This window comes from Phyllostomus hastatus, unplaced genomic scaffold (genome assembly GCF_019186645.2).
Source record: "Phyllostomus hastatus isolate PE091 unplaced genomic scaffold, TTU_PhHast_1.1 phas_scaffold_1066, whole genome shotgun sequence".
NCBI lineage: Eukaryota > Metazoa > Chordata > Mammalia > Chiroptera > Phyllostomidae > Phyllostomus > Phyllostomus hastatus.
In genome coordinates, this window is record NW_025334004.1 from 27,874,993 (window position 1) to 27,902,120 (window position 27,128).

The 27,128-nt window shown below is 57.1% G+C and overlaps 1 protein-coding gene across 1 annotated transcript in view; it reads left to right on the plus strand.

Moving 5' to 3' along the window:
- The window catches only part of PLPP4 (phospholipid phosphatase 4), a 98,072-nt gene that overhangs the window by 30,106 nt on the left and 40,838 nt on the right, over positions 1–27,128 (plus strand). Inside the window, exons 2-5 of the mRNA XM_045854384.1 lie at positions 7,559–7,667; positions 15,569–15,659; positions 20,919–20,982; positions 22,865–22,989. Coding sequence (XP_045710340.1) covers positions 7,559–7,667; positions 15,569–15,659; positions 20,919–20,982; positions 22,865–22,989 — 389 coding nt within the window. The remainder of the gene's footprint in view (positions 1–7,558; positions 7,668–15,568; positions 15,660–20,918; positions 20,983–22,864; positions 22,990–27,128) is intronic.

Consider the following 27,128-nt stretch of genomic DNA (forward strand, 5'->3'; position numbering starts at 1 on the left):
GGTAGAAGGTAGGCCTTTCAACTCCACAGCTCTGGATGCCACCATGGTGTGCTCATGGTCGTACTGCCTTGGACGCCATGTCCCTTGCTTTCGGCGTCCTTGTCCTGGACTTGACCGTGCCAGCGTTTTATCCTGGAAAACTTCAGGTGGACAGAAACGTGGACAGAGCAAAACTGCCCATATCCTCCACCTAGAGTAAGTGGTTGTTAATGTTGTATCTCATTTGCTTTATCTCTGTATTTATGTGTTTGTATGTACATTTTTTGAACTGTTTGCAAGTAAATTGTGGGTTTATATCCTACTCCCCCTGGATGTTTCAGCTACTTCTCCTAAAAGTGAGACATTTTTCTATACAGCCGTGTCATTACCACACCAAAGGGAAATAGTAGTATTTTCTTAATATCACCTGATATCTAGTTCACTCCAGTCCCAGAATGTCCCCAGTCATCCTCAAAGTTTCTTTTTAATAGCTTAAAAATTTTTTTTTGAATCAAAACCCAGTCAAAGCATGTATGTTGCACGTGGTCGTCTGGCTGTTTCAGACTCTTGTAAACGCTGGCGCATCCCGTCTAGCTTTACTCCGGGACTTGCCTGCTTCCCTGAGGGTGTTTGAGTTGTTTCTCTGCCCGTGTGTTTCCTATAAGCTGCAGGCTGGGTCCGGGGGCTTGACAGGTTCCGAGTATACGAGTTTGGGGAGATTGCCTCTCGTAGCACGTGCCAGGGGTCCACGGCGTCTGTGGTCGGTGTCAGTATCGGTGAGTGCGGGCGGGGCAGGCACGCGGGTTAGTGCCGTTTGCTAAAGGATGAAGGAGAGTCGGTGGATGCAGGTAGCATCTTTGCGTCGGTGGCTTTGACTTACCCTCCATGCAGCCGGTTCCCAGTTCTCTCCTTCCTTCCTGGGAGCTGGGTAGGTTGGCACCTCCGGGCTCGGTCCACACGTTTCCACTGCTGTCCCTCACTGACCCCATCCTGCCCCGTCGTGTTTAGGGGGGCACAGTTGTGGAGTGCATGCTTTCATCACCTGCTGTGCACCCCCTTGGCGAGGGCGGGATTCGGTTGTGTTGGCCACATCCCGGGGAAGGAGGACGCCATGCCAGGCAGGGCCACGGAGGAGAGATGAATGAACAGCTGGCGCGGGGGGGAGTGGCTTGGGAGGCAGGCTTTGTAGCAGCAGGAGAATGGGGTGCCCCCTGGTTCCGCAGGAGGGTGTGATTGGTGGGAGACGGAAACCCGATACTCAGGGACAAGCAGGGACTGAACCTACCCGGTCCCCTCGGTGAGGAGTGTTGTTTGGCTTGGGGACCTTACCGGGAGGGACCACAGTGGGGAGAGGATGCCTCATGGGGGCCTTATGAAGATCAGAAGGAGTAATGGTGGGAAAAACCAAGTAAAGGACTTGGTACCAGGGGCCTCCGGACGTGATAGCTGGTTGTCGTTATTACAACTGTGACCCTTGTCTTTGTGCGGCCACCCGGCAAGGTGAGGCCTGTCTGGAGGCGGGGGGCTGCTTTAGTGGCTCACAGAGCTATTTGGTCAACATACCTCTCAGTAGCCTCATCTCACCCCTGTCCCAGCACTGATGGAAAGTCCGGCCCGCCCGGTGGAGCCGCTGCCTGTTCTGCTGCCCCCCCAACGAGGCCCCTTTGTACGAGTTTCCCTCTGGCACGGGGGAGGCTGGCTGGAGAGGGAGAGGCTGTAGTGCAGTCGGGCAGCCTGCTTTACTTTTTGCTCTCTCCTGGAAAGCTTCTTTGTCACACACCTCGTTTCTACCTCCTTCAGGTCGCAAGATTCAAAGCGACTCTCTGGGCCATTGTTTGCTCATAGAATGGCCAAGTGGTGAGTGGCGGATGTTCACGCTCTCCTGCCTGATCCCCTCCTCCCAACCGGAAACCTCGCTCGCTGCCCCCGGTGGCACACGGGGAGGGTGGGGAAGCCCCTCAGACCCGGTCACTGTCTCAGCATCACTCCTCCTACTCACATTTGCAAAGAGCAGCTGCCGTCTTGTCTTGTGTCCTGTGTGGTTGGGGGGAAGGGGGTAGAAATCTGTGTCCGGTATGTGGCTGACGTGTTAACGTATCTTGAAAAAGGCGTGTTTTTCAAGGTACGTGAGTTAAAAGTCGTTGACAGCTCTATGGAGTCTTCTAGAAGATGACAGAGAGATTCAGGGGCTTTGGGATCTTGACTCTGAGTTAGCACAGGCACGAGGGACCCTGGCATCCCTGGTCCTCGGTCAGGGACTTACTGTTCCTGCTAGTGCGATGTCAGGATGGGCTGTTTTCCTGGGTTTCCGGCTTCGGGCTGAGTCGGTTGCCGCATCCAGTCTGTGGACAGTGGCAGACACGCTCCCCGGGACGTCCCGCATGGGCCAGAGTCCTCACACACAGGGGGCTCCAGCTCGGAGGCCATCCCACGGGTCCCACTACCGAGGCACCCCAAACCTGATGTCTCCTCAAGCAGGGAGGACGGCATTCTGACCTCGTAGCTAAAGACCCGCGATGATAGTCTTCACGAGCGTCGGGGCTGTGTGTATTTTACTCACCAGGGTTCACGGGACAGCGCCCGGCATATCACAGGCACTCGGGAAACACTGAATGAATAGATAATAGGCAAAGATGACAGTTCACTGTCTGTCCCTGACTAGGCTTCTTTCTATAGAAGCAGATACGTACCTTTGGCTGCTTTAGATCACACTGTGCTATGGAAGCAGGACTAGCCTGTAGGAGAGAGAGAAAGGGTGGGGGGAGGGAGGGAGGGGATGGGGGGGAGAGCGAGAGGTGTAGCCAAGCACTCTAAGGAGGATCCAAACATCTATCCTATGCATGAACTATGCATGCATTAAAGAGGGAATTGCTCAGCATAAAGTTAGAATAACATCTTTGAAACTCCATAGTGTATGTTTCCCAAGTTCTACAAACTCTATCATCAGAAGCGTAAGGAGAAAACAAGTAGCACTGTTCCTACTTTGGTTGACAAGAGTCAACACGAAGTAACACTTACAGTGGACAAAGGAGTCAGTTGTTTTGAAGCCGGACGGGCACGAGCTGCTGCATCCAAGCTTATGATGACGACGAAGAAAACATTGCTTTCACACCTACACAGTCTCATTAAGTAGCTTTGTTCCTTTGAAATGATTAATAAATGATACCCTCTGATGGGTTAGATTTCTTTTTAATTTAATTTTTTTAAGTTGAGGTGACATTCGTTAATAACATTATGTAAGTTCCAGGTGGACACCATTGTAATTCAACATCTGTGCACTGCAGCATGTGCACCACCAGAAGAGCGGACTTGCCTGGGGTCGCACAGTGCTTGGGAGCTGGACCCAGGACTCATGCCTCTCTGGCCCGACAGTCCCCCCCCCACTTTGCTGTGCCACTCCCAAAGGGGGCTCGTTACCCTCGCATCCCAAGTCCAGTTCCACCCACCCCACACCTGCCCACAGTACCCGTTCCCCTCTGATCTGTTCTCTACGTCTGTGACTTTCGTCTTTGCTGTGCTTCCTTCCGTTAGTTCCTTTCTTGTTTCATATTCCACATGAGCGCAATCGTATGTTTTTCATCTCTTCCCTCTGACATACTTCACTCAGTGTAACACCCTCAAGGTCCATCCGTGTGGTCGCCAGTGGTGCTATTTCGTCTTTTCTGTGGGCGAGTAGTATTCCATTTTACACATGTTGAGGAACCCCCACTCTGTTTTCCAACGTGGCCGCTCTAGTGTGCAGTCCCCCCGACAGCGAGGACCCCCATCCTCCCCAACACCCACTTCTCGTCTTTTTGTTGGCAGCCCCCCCGACAGGCGTGAGGCGTTCTCTCACGGCGGCTTCGATGTGCATTTCCCTAACGACCAGTGACATGTGACATCTTCTCCGGTGCCTGTGGGCCCTCTGTATTTGCTCCCTGGGAGAATGTTTGTGTAGATCCTCTGCCTGTTTTTTTATTGTTTCTTTTGTTGTTGTTGTTGTAACGTTGCGCGAGTTCTTTGTACGACATAGTTCGGACAGCAGCCCCTTATCGGACATACCATTTGCAAATATCCTCTCCCGGTCTGCGGGCCCCCCTTCCGTTTTCCGGACGGACTCCTTTGCTGCGCAGCAGCCGGTCGGTCTGTGGCGGTCCCGTCTGTTCGACGGTGTTTCCGTCTCCCGTGCCGCTGGAGTCAGAGCCACCAAGTGTTGCTAAGACTGGGGTCCAGGAGGTTCGCACCTGTTTTCTTCTGGGTATTTTATGGTTTCAGATATTATATTCAGATCCTTAATTGGTTTTGAGGTGGGGGTTTTTTGTGTGTGTGTGTGTGTGCGGTGAAAGACGGCTCACCTGTCAGAGCTCCATGCCTCCTCCTCGAGGAGCCTCTCCCTTTCTGTTTGGTTTCTATTCCGGTCGTCGGGCCTGATGGAGCCTCAGGAGTCTACGCCGCGAGTCAGCAAACCTCGATGTGGAGGGGGAAGCTGGGGCCGCCATCCTTGTCCCAGGGGCCCCGAGAGCCCAAGTCACCTGGGTCATCACGCCACTTCTCCTTTGCCTCGAGAGTCTGTGCGGAGATGGGGAAAAGCCAGCCACTCACAGCGAGAGCAGGTTTTCCTCCCATCCCCAGAGCGCCAGAGGCTTGGGGTGCTGAGTCTGCCACACGGCCTTTGGGCATTAAGATGTTTCTGCCTGCATTGCATGTGTTGGGAATAGAAGTACACTAAGTGGCTTCTCCCACCTCCCAGGGGTCATAGACCCACGGCACTTCCTTCTGCCTTTTCTCGAAAACTCAAGGGTGTCAGCCATTCTGCTGGGAGTTATTACGGCGGAAGGGGCAATTTTATTCTACACCAGCTGGCCCCAGATTGCTGTGCTTTTTGTTTTTTAATCCTCACCCGAGGATATGTTTATTGATTTTAAAGAGAAAGGAAGGGGTGGGGGAGAGAGAGGAACATTAATGTGAGAGAGAAACTTTGGTTGCTCCCCATTCAACTGGTGATCGAACCCGCAACCTAGGCATGCGCCCTGACCAGGGACTGAACCCACAACTTCTTGGTGTGTGGGACGATGCTCCAACCAACCGAGACACCCAGCCAGGGGAGATTGCTGTGCTTTCGAGTTGTCATTGTTTTCTGTCTCCTTCCCTAATAAGTGGCGGTGGGGATGACTTTGGGGGCTTCACACTGCGAGTTTAGGCTCTCCCTGGATGTGACCCCCCTGAGGCATGTTCAGCCCCGCCCACTGCCCCCTCCATCCTGAACGCCCCCTGGTGGTGGCAGCAGCAGCAGCGGTGGCTGCAAGGCAGAAAGTAGCAGCATTCTTCGGTTTTCGTTGTATTTATTGTGTGTACACCAGCTGTTTGTGGAGCGAGTGTTGATTTTGTAATTAAGCGGTGACGTGAAGCTTCTTCCAGAGTAGGATGACTGGTTTACAAAGTCGGGAGAAACCTCACAGCACAGGTGGCGAGAGGGTGAGGCGAAACCGCACAGCTCAGTTCTGAAACGGCCACCACGGGGAGACGCCGGCTCTCTGGAGCGCGCTGTGTCCCACTCACATCCCCTGGGGAGCTCGCCACACACGAAAGATCCCCAGCCAGTTCGTCTGGGCTGGTCCAGGATTCTGCATTTTCAACAAGCCCCCTCCCAGGTGGTGCCGATGCCCTGGCCCCTTGGGGCTCAGGGTTCGACCCCCAGGTCAGCCTGGACCGGCTCTGTCTGTAGGTGCAAGACCCCGCGTGGCTCCCGGGCGCGTTAAGGCCTGGGAAGCGTTGATCTAACAATGCTGGGAGTCCTCCGTGCAGAGTGAGCCCTGGTGAGCAGGGGGGGTTCCGTGCCTTGGTGTCCAGACCGGGTACGACGGGCTCGTGGAAGGAGGCGGCCAGGCCCCCTCTTGGGAACACCCTTCATGTCTCCAGAGCTTTCCTGGACACCACCTGCCCACTTCTGCCCCACATGCTCTTTGAGGCCCACGTCCTCTGGGTAGCTGCCTGCTCTCTGGGTTCTCCGTGGCAGAGGCCGGTGGCTGTGGTGTGGCTGTCTTTCTCGGTACCGCTGCCCCTGGGGATATAATTTGCTTGAAGGACGTGTTCTGGCTGCAGCGACTCGGGGAGGGGGGAGGGATCGTGGGAGAGGCTGGGGCGTGAGGCTTTAAAGCCCCCCATGAGGACAGTGGCACCTGGGGGACAAACGAGGTGGGGACTGACAGAGCCCCCCACTGTGGTGCTCCGTGGTGGGCCTGTCCCCGGGCCCCGTGGCCAGCTCTGTGGGCAGGAGATGGGAATCGGGGCTCCGGGGGTCTCTGAAGTGGGGGCTGTGGGACCCCGACAGGGATGGCAGCCCGTGGGTGACCGATTATGTTTGAAAGGTGGCTGCGTCCCTCTCCCTCATCGTACCCGCTCGTCTCTGGCCGCACATTGCCCAACCCCTGCCGGGGGTGGAGCCAGTCCGCCCTCCTCCTGAGTCTGGGCCGACCTCGCCGAGACTCACGTGGCACCTAATGACACCGCAAGACTGGGGCCGCGTGGTCAGGAAGCCGTGCCGCTTGCGCCTGCTTCTCCTGGGACCCCCGTTCCGAGCCGAGCTCACCTGGCGGGGAGTTGGAGGGAGAGCCGGGCGGTGTGGCCTGCTGGCTGGGAGCTGACAGAGGAAGCCGCAGCCACCTGTCCCCTCCCCCGGTTTTTCTCTTGGTGGTGACCACTGTTCACGTGCCCGGGTGTCGCGGGTTCTGGGGGCGTGAGAGGGGTTGGGAGGGTGAAGAGATGGATGCTTCTCTTCCAGGGTTTTCAAGCATCCAAGGTGGATGCTTAAAGCTGTTTGTCTTCTTTACTTAATTAAATTAATGTAATTAATTTATTTATTTTTAGAGGAGGGGAGGGAGGGAGAAAGAGAGGGAGAGAAAACATCAATGTGAGAAACATCCATCAGTTGCCTCTCCCACATGCCCTGACCCGGAACCAAACCTGCAACCCAGGCCCTTGTCCTGACCGGGAATCGAACCGGTGACCTTTCGCTTTGTGGAATGACTCCTGCCCAACGGAGCCACACCCGTCAGGGCAGAGCTGTTGGGTTTCTTGACAGCAGCCCCAGAATGTTCCTCATCCCCCTTTTCCTTCCTTCCTCCTTCCTCTGCTCTGCATCTCTCTCTTCTTTTCTGGAAGCTTTTTTCCTCACTCTGCCCCCTGCTGGTGGCCTAGAGGGTGGCCGGTTGCCATCAGGGTCACGTGGAGGGAATTTTGTGCCCCCTGCTCTCTGGCCTCTGCCCCCAAACAGGTCCGTTTTATTCCCGAGACTGGCTGGGGCCTTGCCTTGCTCCCGTCTGCCTGAGCCCCCAGTTCTTAGGGTCTCGGTGGGTTACCCTCCCAGCTCTTCTCACAGGCCCAGAAGGGGTCCTCGCTGGCTGGTGGCGACAGGAGATGCTGCCCAGTCTCAGTAGTCCTTCCGCTGTTTCCCCAGCTGGGCCTGGCTGAGACCCACCTGCTCCTGTTCCCTAGAGCACGGCGCTCCCCCGAGGGTGTGCAGGGGCGGCCTTCCCAGGGACCAAGGGCCACCGCTGAGTGCGTGCTCAGCCCTCACGCGCCTTTCTTTGTTTCGTTTCAGTTTTACAGAGTTTTTGGATCCGTTCCAGAGAGTCATCCAGCCGGAGGAGATCTGGCTGTATAAGAACCCTCTGGTGCAGTCCGACAACATACCCACCCGCCTCATGTTTGTAAGTACCGTGATTTCATGGCCGATTTGAGCGCCCTCCCTAGTGTGAGCCGACCCTCCCGAAGACAGCCAGCCGACCGACCTGCGCTCCGGAGAGAGAAGGGAGTTGCCCCAAAGCACACAGCTGGGGGCGGCAGAGCGGGAGTCACCTCCCAGCAGCCAGCTCCCGCCCAGCTCTCAGCCGGGAGGCTGCCCTCCCTGCAGGGGGGCGGGGGGCGTGCTCGGGGCTCCTCGCTGGTGCCAGTGCCACCAGGCCTTTCTGCAGCAGGGGCAATGTGTCAGCTCCGCCTTGCTACTCAGCAGTAACGTAACGTGTGGATGGCAACCTGGGAGAGGAAGGTTATGCCTGTTGCCCAGCCTTTGTGTTCCATGCCCGTGCAAGCTGAAGTGCGTGCTCCAAAGCTTTCACAGAGCACGCCAGAAATATTTTTGCGTTTTGAAAGGAACCCCTCCGATGTTATGGAGGAACTCTTGTTAATTAGTGATGACTAGAAAGATCTCTGTGTCTGCAAACTCCCCCCAAAGGCCCAGAACACTATGTGAGCATTCAAGTGTTATTTTAATTGCTTTTGAAATAATGGCTTTTTTTTTCTCTGCTGGAAAATAAACGTGGACTTTCCTAAATCTCAGGGAAATAGAAAAATTAGGGTGGTTATGAGCAGAACGCTACCTAGCATTTGAGTATAAAAACAAGACTTTATCCGTTTTGGCTCCAACTCAAATCTTCTAAAAGTCTTAGAAATAAAGGAACCACTGTGTATCTGACTAGTGCACCCCATGGCTTCAGTGTGGGGAGCTTTTCTTTATTGCTTATCCGCACCCCACTCTTCAAAGATTTGCACTGCATGTGCGGTAGGACACCATTTGGAGATGCCTCGTTCATGTGAGAACCTGGTGGCTGTGTGCTAGGTGTGTGTGAACAATGGGTTGCTTTGAAGTCTCGATGCAGATGCTCCAAAGATGCTGGGTGCAGCTGCGTGCAGGGGGGAGCCCATTTGCGTGTGGGCAGGGGCGGGGAGGAGGCCGGTGAAGGCATTATTCAGGGCTGGGGTTCTCAGAGAGGGGAATGGTGTTCAGCCTCGAATCCTGATACACACCCACTGATCTCCTAACGAAAAGAGTTCGACCTTCTGTTTCCTTAATAGCAGTTGACGAATTTCGTTCCTTTAGTCACAGGATATGGCGAGATTCTGTGGTAACACAAGGAAAGCAGTAGATACATTTGTGATACCTGAACCCTGAGATGGAAAATACCTTATCGTCATGTAAGTTAGATTCGTTTTGCTGGGTTTTATGAAGACTTTAATAGGAGGCCTCATCGGTCTGCTTTGGGTTTTTAAAAACCTCAGGTATTTATAGAAAAAAAATGTAATAGAACATATGTTTTTACTGTTTTTAAGAAATAACTTGGTTTCCCTAGAAAGCTCAAATTTCATTATTTGAATACATAATGAATGATAAAACAGTCCTGAGGTCTCTTGTACTTTTGGTGAGAATATTTTAATCTGAAGACAAACTTTCTAATGAAGATACTGTTAAAAGCAGCTGCTATTAAACCTTGATGTTTCATTCCTGGGAAATGAGTGTTCCCAGCATGTGTGTGTTTCAGAGCAGCCGCTAGGTCAGATGTCACGGAAGATGTGAGCAGGTAATGGTTAAGGGACTGCGTTAAATGCGGAGCAAGTGGCACTGCCCTCGCCAGGAAGCCCTCAAGCGCGTGTCCTGTCTCTGGCACCCTCGGCCAAGGGGACCGTGTCCGTCCCCAAGGAAGTTGGTTGAGGCTGGGCCCTCGGCTTCCTGGAGCTCGTTTCCCGTGCAGACTCTGGCTTCCGGCGGACCAGACAGACGGGCCGAGAACTGGTTTCATGGGCCCCGAGTCTGACTCAGCACTTCTTGCATGTACCCAAGCCACTGGCTGCTCCCTCATTCAGAAGAGGTCGTGGCTCCTTCCTGAGCACGTGGGGCTTATCAGAGCGTCTTTGAAAACCTCCTTCCGGTGAAGGAGCACTCTGGGGGTGTTTTGCGTGTGGCTTTTGAGCGCGCTCTGTGTCGTCTGTGGTTGCCAGGTCTCCGTACATTCAGGGAGCACGCTCGGAGTCTGCTCCGGGCAGGGAAGCCAGGGGAGCTGCCGGTGACGGGAGGTGACATCAGACCCTTGGGGTACACCCTCAGGACCCTGCAGGCTCCTTGGAAGGAAAACAGAACCTGGAGAGGGCCAGAGGAGGGGCTCATTGTCATTGTTGTCGTCACCATCGTCACAGTCACAATCATCATCATCATCATCGTCACAACAGCTGACATCTCTGGCGTGCAGGAATGGTGCTCGTCACTTTGAAGAGCACCTTGGACCATCCTTCCCAGAACCCCTGAGGTCGTGCTTCTGTCATCCCATAATTGCAGTGGGGACAGTGAGACCGTGGTGAGATTTGGCAGCTTGTCCGAGGTTGTGCACCTGTCGGCGGCTGGGCCAGGACCTGGATGCCAGCTGCCAGAGCCCATTCAGCTGGGATGCCTCCCTGGGGGCTCGGGTGACGTGGAGTCATGGCGAGTGGCGGGTCGCACACGGGAGAGCAGGCGTGTAAAGGCACAGACTCGGGGGCGGAAGGGCTGTGTCGGCCCAGTGACGGAGGGGCTGAGGGAGGCGGCGATAGAAGCAGCCGGTGGACAGCTTCAGGGTGGCTAATTGCCGAGGTGCAAAGCTGAATGAGGTCGCCACTAGTCTAGTGGGGGACGTGGGCGTGGACGTGGGCCGGTCGCCTCAGCATCACAGGGAGGCCCCAGAGAAGCAGGCGAGAGTCACGTGTGAAAGTGAGGAAGGTGGCGTCCCCACTCACCTCCTTGGCTGACAAAAGTCTGCCCCAGACTTCTGCCCTGGTCCCTTTGGGCCTGGGCCGTGGTGCCTCCAGAAGGTGTTTCTGTAGAACAGTATTGGTAATTGTGTTGCTCTGATGACAGTTTCCTCTTGTGGAAGAGGATGCTTCTAAGGAAGACAGAAATAAAGTCATTTTGGGGGAGGAGGGGAGGAAAAGAGACAAAGCCGGCCCGTGACAGTTTAATTTTTAGACCCGTGGAAAGTCTCAGACGGCGCTTTTGTCTGCGAAGGGCTCCGATTGTTCGCCTGCAGCTCCGATTGTTCTCCGGTGTCTGCGCGTCCTGGGCTGTCTGTCTGTCTGAGCACCTAGCAGCGTGTGTTCCTGTCAACTGCCAGAGGTTCAGGCGGGCGGGCCCCTCGTGTGTCTGACGCGAGTGAGCCCCCGAGACAAGCTCCTCCCTGCCCGGCGCCCTGCTGTCAGCTGCTGTGCTCTGACCCTTGGCTTGCTCAGAGTGTCGGGTGTGCTCGTGCCTGCGCCCTTCAGACACGCTGCCCTGTGCTTTGGCGGCCCCCTGAAGCCTCCTGGCAGCCCCCCGAAGTCTTCTGGAAGCCCACCGCCCCGCAGCAGCACGCGGACGGTGGGGGGACCCCCCTAGGGAGCAGCAGCCGCACTTCCTGTGTTGGTTTCCCTGGGGGTGCACAGGCAGGGCCCTGGCGGGAGGCGTGGGTCACGTGGGTCACCTGGGACATGGACGAGGTGCCCAGGCAGGTTAGGCTCTGCCTGCCCCGACCTCCTTCCCGCACTTGAAGGTGCCCCCCACCCCCATCCCGATCCGGCTCCTCAGACCCGAGGCCACAGGGGGCTGGAGCGCAGCTCAACACACCTGTCCCCTCCTGCCTGCTCACGGGACCCTGGTGCCCTTTCACTGCCTTGGGACATTTGCTGGCAGTTTCCCTGGGAGGAACGACTCGGTGGCGCCCACAGGCGGCCTTGACTGAGTGCTGACCGTCTGCTGGACCCTGTGGGCGGGCAGTTGGCGTGGGCTCCAGCGAGAACTGCTGGCTCCAGTCGACTCCCAGCTTTGCTGCTAACCAGCTCCGCAGGTCGGGAAAACCGCCTAGCCTCTCAGTGCCTCGGTTTCCCCGTCTGTAAAAGGGTCTGTAACAACACTTCCCTTCCCCTCCCCCGCAATGTTGAGAGCATCCGATCACAGGAAAGCCCTGGACACAGATGACCAGCAAGACTCAGATGTGAACCTGAGCAATAGTAGGGGTTCCCCGGTTTCCTCTGCGGCTTTAGGAGGAAAAAATCTACCTGAGACTTATGACACTTCTCTTTGTGTGTGGCACGTTAGACGCCTTCAGTAACTGGCAGTGCATTGCATTTAAATGCTGGCAATAGTACTTTCTGCAGGTAATATCGTACCCATCGTACAGGTGAGGAGCTGACACTCAGAGGTGAAGAGGTTAAGTGACTTGCTCAAGGTCACAGAGCTGGTAAGCATCAGAGGTGGGGCTCGAACCCAGCTCCCCTTGATCGGCGTGTGTCCCACACATTTTTCTCCATAGAGCTCTGTTCCCAGCCTGCGTGAACAGCCTCACGCAAGACCAGCCACGTACCAGATCCTGCTCGATGATTTGTATACGTTATCTTGACAAGGGGTGCTTTGTAGTACAACTAACTAGTAATTTATGGAATGTTCTTTAACATGAGATGTATCTCAGCCTCAGTTTCCCCATCTGGAAGATGGGCTGTTGGGCCGCGGGGACCCCTGTGGTTCAGGACTCCAACCTGGCAGCTCGGCAGCCCAGGTGTGGGCGCTCCCTCGTCCCTCTGGCTGCGTGCTTGTGTGTGTCACTTACCTCTCTGATGGCTGTCTTGTTATCTGTGCAAGGAGGAAGACGTTTCCAGGTAGTAATGTTCACAGAGCAGTGAGAGGATTAGACAAGCCTGGGGAAATACATAGTGGGCGCTTCACCCATGATTGCTGCCACTCGCCTTTCTGGGAGTTATCCTCGTGTCTGGAGAGGAGCGTCCGTGCTTCCCCCCTGCGCTCCGGAGAAAAGGCACGTGCCAGGGTTTGTTACTGCATCTAACTTTCCGCAGTGAGAACATCGATGCCGCTGCGATTTAAAGTGCAGAGCCTGATCCTGCCTGGGTGCAAAACCCAGGATTAGCACCTGGGAGCTGTGTGACTTTAAGCAGGTCGCCTGACCTCTCTGTGCCTTTGTTTCCTGTCCATGAAGTAAGGAGCCTTCTCCAGGGAGTTGCTGGGAGGGTTGAAGGAGGTAATTAGCAATGAAGCGCTAGACGAGCCCACAGCCCTTGGTGAGGTCTGAGAACACGGCAGCCTTTATCCGACGTGAGCGTGCACACTCGGCAGCCCGGGACTCATGGCCAGCGGGGACGTCTCAAGCAGAGAGAGGGCAGTGCGTCCCCTGCACCCCGCAGCCGTGACTGGCTGCAGTTCCTTGTTCTGCTCCCTCGTGGGTCCCCTTTAACGAGCAGTAGTCACTCACTGTCTTTTTACGCCGGGCTCACTCCCAGGCTTTCCAGACTCTCTTTTTAAGCCGGGGAAACATTGACCTAAGGAAACAACCCCAGGGGAGATGTTGCTGGCCCTTGTTCATCCCGCGTATCCGCTGCTGTTTGGAGGTAGAAGGAACCACCCCCCCACGCCGTGTCTCCATGCCCGGCTTCCTCTCGCCCACGGCTTCTCTGAAGGCTTTGGTCACAAGGGCAGGAGTGGCGAGGAGTTGAACTCAGCCTGGGCTGCTGGCTGCTGGCGGGGCGCTCGCTGGCTCTTCATCCCTCTCTCGCTGCCCGTCAGGGTGCTGTGGTCCCAAGAGGAGGATGTGCTCCCGAGGGTCGGCTTCTCCTGCTTCCAGCCGAAAAGCCGGTGGTTAGAAGGGGCAGATGAGAACCCTGAGCGTCTCCATCTGCCCTGACCCAAGGGCAGCGCTGCCCGGGGAGATGGTGGGCGTGTTCCCAGGAAGAAGAAGGGAGCCTGTGTCGTGCCGCTGGGAGGGGAGGAGGAGGGGAGAATCACCGCCGTGTGGCCCCATGTTTCTGTCACCCAGGCCAGGGTGTGGCTCTGTGTCTGCTGGCCACGATCCCTCGCCTCTGACGCTCACCAAGTGGGGAGCCTGGCTGTCCCGGGCGCTTGGCATCGGCTCCAGACGCCGTTGAATTAAGTGCAGTCTGGTCGGCGAGTGGGGGCGAGGGTCCAGTTCGGTGCAGGAGAGGGGGCAGGAGGCGGAGCTGAGACCCGCTGGCAGCCCCCACGTGCTGCTTCTGGGGCTTTCTTTCTGTCCAGCCCGTAAGGCGTCTTAGTTCTGTGTGCTCTTAGGTGAGGTTTGATCGTCGGGGGTGGGGGGGTGACCTTGGACTTAAGTAAGCGTGGCCTTCGGCCACCACTGTGGAAACATCCCTTCGGTCTCGAATGTGAGAGGCAAGACCCCGCGGTAGGTTTCTCAGCCGCCGGCAGGCATCGGTGTTCTCAGAGACGCAGGCTGTCAGGCCCGCCCTGGAGGCACGTTTGAGGGACTCAGCCTCGTCGCCGTCCTGTGCTGTGTGTTCAGGGGCAAGAGCCGTGGCCGGCCCCGCGGGAGGGAACTCTGAAGCAGCCGGCAGGTGCTGCCGCTGGAGTCCCCGCTGGGCAGGTTCTCTGCTTGTCGGCTTCGCCCCGAGTCTCTCCCCCTGCGGCCGCCCTCGGGCCCAGGTCGCACGCACTCTTGTGCACGCCCCCGCGGGACCGGGCGTGCTGTCCGCTGTTGCCACCGCCAAGCCTCTCAGGGCCACAGCTGATGCGGGAGCTCATCGAGGTTGTTACGGCCCCTTGTGATCAGGAAGAAACACCACGGAGTGAGGAGGGGGCTTCTCGTGTCTCACGAACTGTCTCTGGAGACGACTCCCGGAGCGGCCCTCCCCCCCCCCCAGGGTGCTGTGAGCTCTGGCCGTTGGGGTGTAGTCGGGACGCAGTGCGTGTTCAGACGGAGGAGTTCTGCTCTCACAAAAGCATCTCCAGCCATGCTTGAGCCCTCTTAGGAAGCCCCTCTCCAAAAAGTGGCATTGCGATAGGACACAGGTGGAGACTTCCAGAAGGGTGAAAGGTATTGGTCCGTAGTTCATCACATCTCCACCCCTCCCGCCCCCGACTGTGAGGCCCCTGGTGGATCCGTGAGACACGCAGTCCCTTCTGACAGCGTTCTCCTGAGATGTTACCATCCTAAGGAAGTAACATAAATATCTTTTTCTTGGTTGTCGGAATGTTGCAGACAACTTCCTGATTCTAGAATGCTGAGTGAAGACCAGGTACGGCAGGCAGGAAACCTGGTGTCCGGAGCCTGGCCTCGCTCCTCACCAGCCCTGTGTCCGCTCTCACTCTGAGCTCCCAGCCTGGCCAGGAGGGTCACAGAGCCATGCTGAGGGTTTAAGAGACTCCAGCACCTGGTGGCACCTGAGCACAGTCCCGGCCTCACGCACGGCCGGTTCTGTACTGTGCTGCTTGCCTCTGACTCCCACCAGCTCGGCTCACGGAGCACTTGTTGCACTTCTGTGTGCTTTGGGCCCGGGAAGGAAGGGGGTGGGGGAAAGGAAGAAGAGAGACTTAGTGCAAAAGGGCTGACCTCTGTTTTGCCGAGGACATGAACATTCAACAAAACAGCAGCAAGAGGGCGTGCACCGCTGGGGGCTAAGCCAGTCCCACATGCTCCCGTGTTGCCACAGAGCTGGGGACGGGCGGCTGGGGGTTCTTCCACCCTTCTGCAGGAAGGACCTGATGGGGCTTCCTGGCCAAAATGAGTCATTGTAATGATAGGCTACTCCTTCCTGTTTAAAAACCACCACTTTAAACATGGCTCCCCAGCCATCGTAAGTCAATTATGACCTGCAAGTGACCTCCAGTTTTCCAAGGTGGTGGAGTGTCTAAGTGCGGATATAAATCCTCCTTCTTTGTAGGAGGTCAAGGGTGTTCAGTGAGACCGTTCAGCTGGTGAGTCTAAACGAAGCTAACTGCAGCTAATTACCCACCAGCCCCCCCGATGGCCGGCCGCTGTCCTCACGAGGGATTGTCTGTTGTTTCTTCCAGGCGATTTCTTTCCTCACGCCCCTGGCCGTCATCTGTGTGGTAAAGATCATCCGGCGGACGGACAAGACTGAGATCAAGGAAGCCTTCTTGGGTAGAGTATCCGCAGTTCCCCTGTCAGGGCCGGGGCTGAGCGGGGTGAGGTCGCTCGGTGTAAAGGAACCTCAGCTGCACCCAGCTGACACTTCTCTTGGCCGAGTTGAGCCTGGGAGAAGCAAGACAAGATGCACTCAAGCCCTCAGGAGCTCCAAGGCCCAGATGAGAAGCAACATCTCTTCAGTGGCCATGGCTGCCGCTGTCCATTGTGCTGAATCTCAATGCCCACTTCCACCGCAGAAATCTGGGCCGCCCGGGCCCAGCCTCGGGGTAGCTCTTGGTGGTCAGGGACAGCGAACCTGAGCTTTGTCACCACGGACTGTCCGACCTCACACTTGTGGCTAACGGGCCCACACTCCAGGCCGGTCAGAAACCGACCACCACGGACCCTTGGGCCGATCACCCGGGGCGGGAGGCCACATTGGGCGGAAGCAGGTGTCCGATAGCGGAGAAGTTAGAGGCAGGCTCCGTAACTGGTGTTCACGTTCGGGACGTGCTGGCGGTCACGCAGCTGGGACTGGGTACGGGGCGCTGCAGCCTTTGCCATCAGGACGGCGTCACTGCTGATTCTCCCCGAGCCGAGCCCTGCCTGCCTGCGACAGGTGTTTGGGGATGCATTTGTTTTCTGACCTGCACGTTAGTCGAACGCTGAGTGGGTGGCAGTCTTACGGGGAAAGCCAGAACTGTTTGGCTTATTTAGCAACCAGCGTAAACTTCCCAGCGGCCAGGTGTTCAGCTTTTCGATTATTAGGAAAGGTGAGTTATGTTTATTTTTTGACATCACAGATGAAAGGTACTCAAGCCCTCACACGGATTTTGCTGTTGCTATGTTATGTGGACTTAACATTCAGTTAGGTAGTACATCTGAAAATAGGCGATACCCCTCTAAAGGAGACGTTTGTAAATTATGGGGCTTTGAGGAAATGCAAATGTAGCAGAGAGTGGTCCTGGTTGTGTTGGCGAGGGCGTGAGGGTGAGGGCACAGTCTGGGCTCACCGAGGGGGAAGGGGCCCACCTTCCGCCCTGAGGCAGGGCGCGGAACCTTGCGCATGCACCCAGGCTCTGGCTAGGCTCTGCCTCGTTGCGAAGACCAGAATCCCTTTCAGATTAGCTCCGATAAATTAGGGGTTTTGTTACAGGCCTACACAAGCCACTTCACAGACATCCAAGACCAGGGGGGGAGGGACAGGAGGAGCCTCGTGGGGGCTGGAGGTAGGAACCTGGGCAGTGAGGGGTGGAGACACCACCCGGTCCCGACTGCCGCTCTCTGTAAGGTGCCTTCCCCGTCAGCATGCTCCACGCCTCCTTCTCCTGTCTGGACATCCTCTCTGCCGCCCGCACCTTTGGTGGGTGTGAGGCTTGGCGGTGGTGGGAGCCCCCACCCTGTCCATTCCGCTCCAGTGCCCACCTCCAAGTCCCGCCTCCACCCGTGGCCCAGACCCCCCAGGCAGAGGCTCTGGCTCCGCCCACCCCTCAGTCCTGGCCGCAGGGGCCACGAGCCTCTGGCCAGCTGGTAAATGCCCGCCCTCGGCCGGCGGAGGACCCCAGGCTGCCCATCTGTGCTCTCAGGGTTTGGTGGCCACATGGCCCCAGTCTCCCCAGCTGGGTGGCGGGAAGGTCAGCTCTTCCGACAAGGGCACTGGTGTCCCTCCCATGCATGGCCCCAGCAGCTCGGGCAGTGTTCGGACACATGTCGCTGTGGTCCCCAGAACGTCCTGTTGGGAGCCCTCTCAGGTGCTCTGGAAATCCCTTCCCCCACTTTTTATCCTGGTCTCCCCCCTGGAACAACACCCCCGATGCCGTGACCTTGGGCGAGAGGTTCACGGGAGTTCACTGCCGGCCTTTGATGTCTGGCTGCCGCTGCGTCAGCGAGCAGCTCCCCATCACTCTCTCCAGCCCTCTCCTCTCTCGGCTGCATCTCCCTGCGGTGGCGTTTCACTACCGCACCCCACGCCCCGCCTCCGGGGACTTAACAGAGAAGGCGGAGTCGCTGGCTGTTCTGCTTGCCTGGGTGACCGACAGCCGGTCCCGCAGGAATGACTGAGAGCCTCGTGCTGACCATGCTCTTTAAAGATACAGTCACTTCTTTTAGGAAGCCTTAGACATAGGGGGTGGGGGGTGGTCTTTAAAAGGCAAGGAATTCGGGACTCTGTCAGCGAGGGGGGCTCCGTGCTCAGCCCTCCTCCACTCAGGCCTCCTCCTCGGACCTGGGCACCCCGAGCGCCCCTCAGCTGCATGTCGCAGTGGGCAGCTTTGCGCACCTGCTGTCGGACAAGGGGAGGGAGGCTGGCCCACGCAGCCTGGGGCTTGACGGGAGGCAGGCAGAGGGCAGCCAGGCCTGCGTCACGGAGCACCCTGTTGTGGGAGGAAGGTGTTAGGTCCCAGCAACAGCGAACGTAGCGACCGAAGCCCGGCGCGCCTCTGGGATGCTCGTTACAGAGGATGCTCAGGACAGGCCGCTGCCAGGCCAGCTCGCATGACACGCGGCTTGGAACTGTGTTGCCAGACACAGTCTGGTTTGTCTCTGTGACCTCCTCAGGCCCCCGGATGCTGTAAACACAGCCCTTTCAAAGCAGGCCCGCTGGGTTATTATTAATCAGCAGCCCCCCTCCCTGCCCAGTGAGGGTCTTCCTTTCCTGCTCGGCCAGCCTCCTCTCTGGGATCAGCGAGGAGCCCTGTATCGGTGCCCTGGGGGTTGGGCTCTCCAGATGAAAGTGATCATTGAGTCAGTTTACGTCCAGAATGCTGCGAGGAGGTCCACCCTCGATATTGCCGCTCCAGACCCCCGTCCTTTCTGTCTCCTCTTGGATCAGAGGGGGAAGCTGCCAGCCACTGGGGGTTACGTCACATGCCCACACTTTCTGGCCCCGCTGCTTGACTCGTTTCAAAGGGCTGGGCTGTGCTGCAGTGGGCCCAGCTGGTGCACAGTCGGGGTAGGGGTGGTGTTTGGGTCTGATGCAGCACCCTTGAAATTCAGTGGCCTCGAAGTTCCCCAAGGACTTTGGAAGGTCAGCTGGGGAGGCTTGTTCCCAGAGACCATTTCTGTGCTAAAGGCCACATTAGGACCAGGGTAAGAAGAAGTCTGATGCCGCTGGAGAACACAGCAGCGAGCCCGCCGGGCCGACCCTGGCGGGGAGACCCCAGTTATTTCTGGGCGACCTCACAGCCTGCTCAGCCTCACGGCTCCGGGGGGACGCAGCAGCTGAGGGAGCCCAGGGAATCCCCCCCGCTTCTCTGCGAAGGGCGCCTCTGAGCAGGGCTCCGAGCTGGCGAGAGAGACGGGAGGCCAGCATTTGAGGAAGGAAGGGTCAGTGCGTGCAGAACGTAATCAGAGGATTTCTCTGCATTTCGCAGTCTTGGGCTCAATGTCTACATCCAGGTGCCCGCTGGGCGTTTCAGTGGTGCTGCCGGGCTGCTGACACATGCTCCGCTGTCCGCCGCCCCCCCCCGGTGGCCCACCCCCCCTTGGCTGCCTCACTGAGATACAGTAGTGTTCCCTGTCTCTCACTGGGTGATGAGTTTCCCTTGGACAGAGGTCTTCATGTGAACCGGCCCCTCCCATTCTCTCTGCCTCCCAGCACTTGCTAAAAGCAGGTAGGTGTTCCACTGTGCAGGTGTACCACACCTTTTCTGCTCATCTGCTCATCTGCTGATGGGCGCTGGGGCTGCTTCCCTGTCTTGGCGATTGTAAATAACACTGCAGTGAACACATGGGTACATATAGTCTTCTGATTGGTGTTTCGGGATTCTTAGGATGTATTCCCTGAAGTGGGATCGCTGGGTCATAAGGCAGATCGATGTTTAATTTTCTGAGGAAACTCCATACTGCTGTCCCCAGTGGCCGCACCAGTCTGCATCCCACCCACCGTGCACCAGGGTCCCCCTCTCTGCACAGCCTCACCGGCACCTGCGGTTTGTAGGTTTATCGATGTGGTCGTTCCAGCAGGTGTGAGGTGATGATACACGACTCTGCGGCGAGAAAGGAGGAGATGGTACCTTTTGCGACAGCAAGGATGGACCTGGAGGGCATTGTGCTAAGGGAAATAAGCCAGTCAGAGAAAGACACACGCATAAATGCCTTACGACTTCCCTTGTATGTGGGATCTAGTGAACGAGACAGACACAGACTCATAGATCCGGAGAACAGACAGACAGCGGTCAGAGGTGGGGGGGGGCTGGCGGGCCGGGTGGAGGGAGTAGTAAGCAAGACATAAATGGCACTCACAGACACAGACGGCAGTATGGTGACCGCCGGAGGGAGAGGGGGTGGGGGCAGGCAGAAGGGGGTGCAGGGGGCTTCGTGGCCATGAGTTGCTCTAGGCAGCCCCTTCCCGAAAATGTCCCCCCCCCACTGCTGTTTCCCTACATGAACCGCAGCTGGTATGGAGTCGTCAGTGTTTGCCAAAGGGAAGCGGTAGCTCCCGGCTTTGTCAGCACAGCAGTGGAACGGGCACCTCACGGGGCACCTGACGGCGTGCGCCCAGCGTCTGACCTTCCGTCACGCTGACTTGCCTCTGGTGCGGCCTTGGTGCCCGCGTGTGCGAGGCCCGTGCACCGGCAGCGCTGTGACACGTGTCCCTTGCACGCCGCGGGTGATCTGCACTTCATCCGTCCAAGTCCTTCGGAGCCGCCTGGAGAAAGCCCCGGGCTGTACGTTTTAAAATACCGTGTTCTGAAAGTTCCTGCGGTTTTCTGCGGCCAGGAGCACCGCCTGGGCCAGCCTTCTCAAAGCCCAGCGAGGTCCTGGGACTCCTCACCTTCTCGGAAACAGTGACCAGCCTGATGACAAAGGGACACCCGTTGGCAGGTGACGGGGTCTGCGAGAGGCGATGTCCGAGTTTGCAGAAGGGTTCCAGCAGCAGCAGCTCCGGTGGGAACTACGTCTGAGAGGGTTGCCAGAAGGAAATTAAAAAGTTCCCGTTTCTCGCCACCCGCAAAAGAGATGCTGCCTGCCGGGGCGTTAAATCTGTCCGTGTCAGGCCGGGGCGTGATCGGTGGGCCCCTTTGCTGTGTGGGAAATTTCAGCCAAGGAGGCGGGAGAAAGCTCAGGTCAGAGGGACCTGGGATTTAGTGAGTCACTCTCCCAGGTCTTGTCCTGGTTGTGTTTTACCCTGGCTTCCCAGACCTCCCTCTGCCTTTGAAAGCGTCGGCGCGTATTTCTGGGGCCGTCAGTTAACCAGTGTGATGACGAGGTGGGTGGCGACAGTGAGGTGGGAGCCAGCTGGTTACTCTTCTGTCTGCCGGTTTTGTTTTGTAGCGGTGTCCCTGGCTCTCGCGTTGAATGGAGTCTGCACCAACACGATCAAGTTAATAGTGGGAAGGTAAGTTCTGAAAAGAAGCGATCGGTGGTTTAGAAGCTCTGGGTCATCTGTGTAGGAGCCGTGGTCACAGGACGCGGTATGGGACGCATTCAAGCTCTTCTCTGATTTCTGCTGAGGTCGTTGTCCTTCTGGGGCGTTTGTCCTCAGCACGGATCTTTTCTGTGCTTTGGATGGTGGGCTCCCTCTCTCAGACAGCGGGAGAGGAAGTGGAGAGAAGGGGTCACTCTCCTGCGGGTCAGGACCAGCTGCTGGCGTTGCCAGTCCGTCCACCACGCTCCCAGGGCCTCACTCAGCAGACACCCACTCATGTGGCAGCTTTGCCCCCACCCCCACGTGCAATAAGGTCACTCTCTTGGGGGTGAGAGGCATGGACTGGCAGCTGTGTTTCAGCTTATGGCACGTTTCCCTTACACTCCTGGGAGACGATTTCTCTTCTCCCTTTATCTCCGCCCGGCCCCCGACTGCCCGGGCAGGGAGCCAGTCTCTGCAGAGTGGAGCAGGCAAAGGCCTGAGTTCGACGCCTGACTCTGGCCCCCACCCAGGGTTGGCCTGGGGCAGGGTGTCTCCCCGCTCAGCACTCAGCATGCACTGACTGTCTGCTCGGTGCAGGGCGCTGCCAGGCACCAGGGGGGCAGGGGGAGGACCAAATGGGGCAGCCCGGACCTGACACTGCCGTGTCCTCCCGCAGTCCATGCTCAGAGTTGCTGGGGGGGGGGGCCCCCCCTCCACAAAATGCTGATTCCCAGGCCCGGTCTGCTCTGAGGCTTGGGTTCATTAGGTGAATAAGTACACTTGCATCTCTGATAGAGTACTGAAATTGATTATGGATATAGATATTGATGGATTATTATTGGGCCCAGATCCCGGAGCTGGGCGGGGGGGGGGGGGGTGCTCCAGTGAGTCAGCGTGTGTGAGCTGTGACCCGATATCTGTGCAGGAAAGGGGCCCTGCGTTGGCGGCGGGGGCAGAGCCTTGCCTGTTCGGGGCCTTCGGCGACCAGGGGTCGCACTGACGTGAAGTGGTTGGCCTGCGGCCACTACACGCCCCTGGGGGCGTCCTCGCCTGAGTGAAGCCGGCAGGCAGGCGTGGGGTGAGGGGTGTAGGCGCAGGAATCCAAAGCTGTGGGGGTCCGGAGCTGGTCTTTGCCACTTACTGGTTGTGTGTGACCTCGGGCAGGGGTGTGAGCTTTCGCAGCCTTTGCTTTTGTGTGAGTAGAAAGAAAAAAGTCCTGGGATTGGCCCCGGGGCACGGTGCAGTGCTCAGCGCTGTGCCTGGTCCCCAGCAAGTACTCGAAGTGGCCGTGGCCGTGGCCGGAGGCTCCGCCCCACCCTGCCGGGTCTCTCCCACCACACTGGGTGGCTGTGGGCTCGGCATCGTGGGGCAGGGCTGACCGGTCCCCTCCGTGAGGTTAACTGAGACTTGCTCTCGGAGGAAGGGCAGTGGGCCATCCAGGGTCAAGATGAAGGGGCCTGCACAGCCCGGAGTCTTGGACCCTGGATGCAGCCTTTGCCCGCAGGGCCCCAGGTCGAGGCGGGAGCTGCCTGTGACGTCACCAGCACCGAGCTCAGGTTCCTCCTATAGGGCGTGAACCCTCAGCCCCTCACCTTCGGGTAGGTGTGACCTCCCCCTCTTACGGATGTGGGAGCATGGCCTTCCCAAGGTGGGAAAACCAGTAAGTGGCAGAGCGGGAGTTCCGACTCAGACCTCCCGGACCCCGAAGCCTAAGCTTTGCCCAAGACCGCCGTGCGTGGGGCTCTCGGCGTGGAGCTCGGGTGTTGGTGGCAGAAGGAGCTGGGGACGGCCGGGGAGGGTGGGGGTCAGCTCGGGGCTCGTTGGCGATGGCAGCGTTTTATATTGAAAATGTCCATGGTGTCTTTTGTAGACCTCGCCCCGATTTCTTTTACCGCTGCTTTCCAGATGGAGTGATGAACTCGGAAATGCACTGCACGGGGGACCCCGACCTGGTTTCCGAGGGCCGCAAAAGCTTCCCCAGCATCCACTCCTCCTGTGAGTTCCCTGCGGGGGGCTGCTATTGCCTGTCACGCTTCTCGGGGAGGTCAGGGGGCGGGCGGAGTGTTGGCTCGCGAGGGCCGGGCACAGGTCCCCTGTCTCCACCGTCGGGGCCTCGGCGTACAAACAGGACCTTCAGCTGGAAGTGATAGGTCTGTGAACGAGGCTCCAGAGTTGACAGAACTTGGGGTGTGCTGGATTTGCAGGCTCAGCAGGGTGTAACACGTGACACTGGACCCTGTGTCCATAGGATTCAGGGACTTGACCTTGCTGGGAGTTCACTGTGCTCACTGGGACCGTCTACTTTTTAGCTCAGTGTTCGCTCTAGTTTATTCCTTCAGTGAAGGTGCTGTGTGTGTGTGTGTGCGCGTGTGTGTACCCCTATGTAGCGTGTAAATGTATGCATACATACACACTACACACAGTATCTATAATCTGATTGCAGATATTCCAGCTGGGACCAGCCTTAGGCCAAGGTGAAATAATGTGAATGAAGTGCAGAGGGGAGAGCAAGGTCTTTGATGACGTGCGAGCGTTCCTGGCTCTGGGGCGTCACGTCTCTGAGCCCCGGTTCCCGCTGGTAAACCGGGAGGACGGTGCCTCCGTTCCTGGCCGGGCTGAGGGTCAGAGCACGCCCTGGTGATCGCGGACGCCCCTGGGGCGTGTGCGGTGCCTAAATGTTTACTTGCTTCGTCTTGTCTAATCCACTCTGTCAAGCACCTAGTGCAGTGCTTTAAGCAAACAGCGGTTACCATGTCGTCATTTATCCCCGGAGCTGGGGTTCCCAGAGCCTCCTGGCTCCTCCATTCCGTCAGAGCTTATTGAAGGACTTCGGTGCCAGGCGCTGTGCCAGGTGCGGGGGGCACGCAGGTGACTACGCTACGGCGTGTGTCCTGGGGAGCCCCCCCCCGCCAGGCTGTGGCAGACTGGAGGTGTGTGTTGGTGGCTGTGGGGTGAGAGGAGAAGGACTACAACCACAGGTGACCGCCGGAGCGGACAGGTGCGGCCGTGATCTGCAGCCCTTGATTCCCCGAGACTGGTCCTCTTCACCTTGGGCGAGCCTGCCACCTCAGTCCTTCCTGTTTTTTCCTGGGTATCTACGGCGCACCCCAGTGGTGCCTGGGTCAAGGAGTAGTAACTGGAGGCCCTCTCCTGCCGCGTGGTTGCTGGACACTTAGCTCAGGGCCACGGGGGCTGGGTCTGTCGGCAGTGTCCAGGTGCCGGGTCCTCTGAGCGGGAGGGGCCGGCGGCCTGCACGGCAGCCTGCCAGGGCGGGTTGTCTCAGTGGTGCACACGGGCGGGAGGCTCCGACAGACTCTGTCTCGTCCAAGGAGACTTAGCGGACCCTCACACCGACCTCTGACATGATAGTGTCTTGGGGAACTTAGTGATTAAATACAAGGATGTGTTTACAGTCCGCGTTCATTCCAGTAAATAACTCGGCTTCTCCTCTGGTTTGTCGGAGACTGGGGGGGTTCAGTGGTGGCCCCCAGAGATGCCGGCTGGAGGCACACCTGCGGAGATGCTGTCTCCTCATCGCCGGGGCCTCCGGCGCTGGCCGTGGGGGCCCCTGGCCCGGCTCCCACCGGCTCTCCATCTCTGTCCTTGCGGGGTCGGTCAAGGTCTCTGTCACTTCAGGGCAGTGCTGTCCCTTCAAAGACTTGGTGCTGAGCTTTAAGAGCCTTCAACAACTAAAAGCAGCGCAAGGCGAACCCCTATGGGAGAACCTCCCTCCTGGCTTCTGGGCGGTCGACTGAGGACTGCAGCTCAAGTTAGTATCTGCGGGTGCATCTGAACTTGGGAAGAGAATAGCTTTCACGTGACTAACTCAAGCTGGAAGACGGCCGGGCCGCGGAGACTAGGGCGCAGGCCCCGCCAGAGTGTTTAGTTTAGATGCACGGCCACCTTGCGCGTCAAAAGCTTTTTCCGACAGGGCTGCCCGCCAGCTGCCTTGTCACTGTGTGGCCGGTGTCCCATCCATGCCTGACAAGCTTTTTGACAGAGGCTGTTACTATCTTTTGCTTAAGATGCTGCTTAAAACGTTACAAATTGTTATTACTTGGCAGACATAGTATCCTGTCTGTCCTCTGGGCATAGGCTTTGATGGTGGTATTTTCATTCCCTCCCTCCCTCCCTTCCTAACTTGCTACTTTCCTTTTTTAAAGGGCGGGCCAGTGATTGCCTTGCAGGGAATGTTTTCTGGATTCTAACTGAGCTACTAGGAAGCCCAGTGGTTGGTATGACGCTTCGATCCTCAGAGGAGGTGCTGGACCTCAGGGGGGTGACCTCCGTGGGCTCTTGCTTTGACACACACACTCTCGCTTCAGTGGATCAGTTTGCAGGTTGTACTTGAGTGAGTGGACACGGGCGTTCTGGACCAGGGGGTCTCGTGGGACGGGTTCCCCAGGCTGGGGAGGCACGGGCTGGCCTTCGCTCTGTTGCAGGTAACTGGGGGCTGGAGGGCGGTTGATGCCCACATCATCCTGGAGAGCGGCCCGTTTCCTCTGAACTTAGGATCAGACAGTGGTTTGTTTTTGAAACAAGAGATCTTGTTCTTAACCTACCGTAAGCGGCTACCATAAGCAGTCCAACTGCACTCCCCTGGAGCGGTCACTCGGCAGGCTGTCCACAAACAGCGTGTCCCCGTGGTGGCCGTCTTGTGGGACTTGCTCTGTAAGGCGGCCTGAGCCGCCCTTGGTCGGAACAGCAGAGACCACCGTTTCAAAGAGCGAAGGATTTCCTTCAGACAGTTTTTGGGAAGTCTGAGAATTAAAGGGGAGAAATGTAATGTAGCTTTAAAACAGGGATGTTCTGAGAAGGGAATTATCTTTCATTGCACAATCTCAGCTTTTGATTGTGTGTTGATTACTCTTCCAGAAAGAGGATAGATTTTAGAGAGAAAAATAGGAAAAAAAACCCGGAATTATTAATGCCAGTGGAGATATTAAGAAATTTCTCTCCTGTAAAAATGGTGGGAACGATACCATTGTCCATGGGTTGGCAAATGACAGCACGTGGTCCCAATTCGGTGGCTACTTGCTTTTGTAAATAAAGTTTTATTGGAACCGAGAGATGCCTGTCTGTTTGCATGTTGTCCGTGGAGGCTTTCACTTCCTAGTAACAGAGCTGAGTAGCTGCAAAAGAGACACGGCTCACAGCACGGAAAAAACAGGTTGTCCACGCTCCCAACAAACGGTATTAAAGAGCATTACTTCGGGGGTTGGACTTGGGGTGGGGGAGGGGTGCAGAGGTGACGCACAGGGTTTTTAGGGCCGTGCAAATAGTCCGTGTGATCCTGTAGTGATGAACACGTGTCATCATACATTTGTCGAAGCCCGTGGATTGAATGCAACACCAAGAACGGACCCTGGGTTAAACTGTGGACTTTGGGTGAATTGGTGTGTCAGCGTAGGTTCATCCGTTGTAACACATGGTAGGGGTGTTGGCGACGGGAGAGGCAGGTGCGGGAGCGGGAGGTGTGTGGGCAGTCTCTGTGCCTCCTGGACTTGGCTGTGAACCTAAAGCCGCTGTAACAGACTAAACACAAAGCAATTCTAAAGCCAGACCGATGCCCTTGGCTTGTGCACTTGGGTGTTTTGTTTTTAAACAGCTCCCGTGCAGCGTGAAAGGGGCATTTACGGGATGTTGTTTTGTTTTGTTTTTCTCTTTCTCTCTCTGGAAGCTCCCAGGATCCTTCCTCTGCCTGTGGCCCTCTGCGGTTTCGCGATGACACGCCTTCTACCGGGGTTCTTTTCCTCCATTGTCCTGGCCACTCCGTGGGCCCTTTAAGCCTGGAACTTTGTGTGCCTTCCCTCTGTTTTCTGTGTCTTTTCCCTGGGTCCTGTCTGAGACAGATGTTGAATCTGCCGGATTGGTCTTATCTTTTACTTCCTGTTGTCTGCTGCTTTGTGTATTTTGTCCATCTCTCTGCGACATTTTTAAAGTTTTATTTACCAACCCTGCTACTGAATTTTATTAGGGTTTATGTATACATAATATATATTTTTTGATTTTTGAGAGAGAGAGAGAGAGAGAGAGAGAGAGAGAGAGAGAGAGAGAAACCTCAGTATGAGAGAGAAACATCGATCGGTTGCCTCCCATATATTATCTGATTGGGGATCGAACCTGCCACCTAG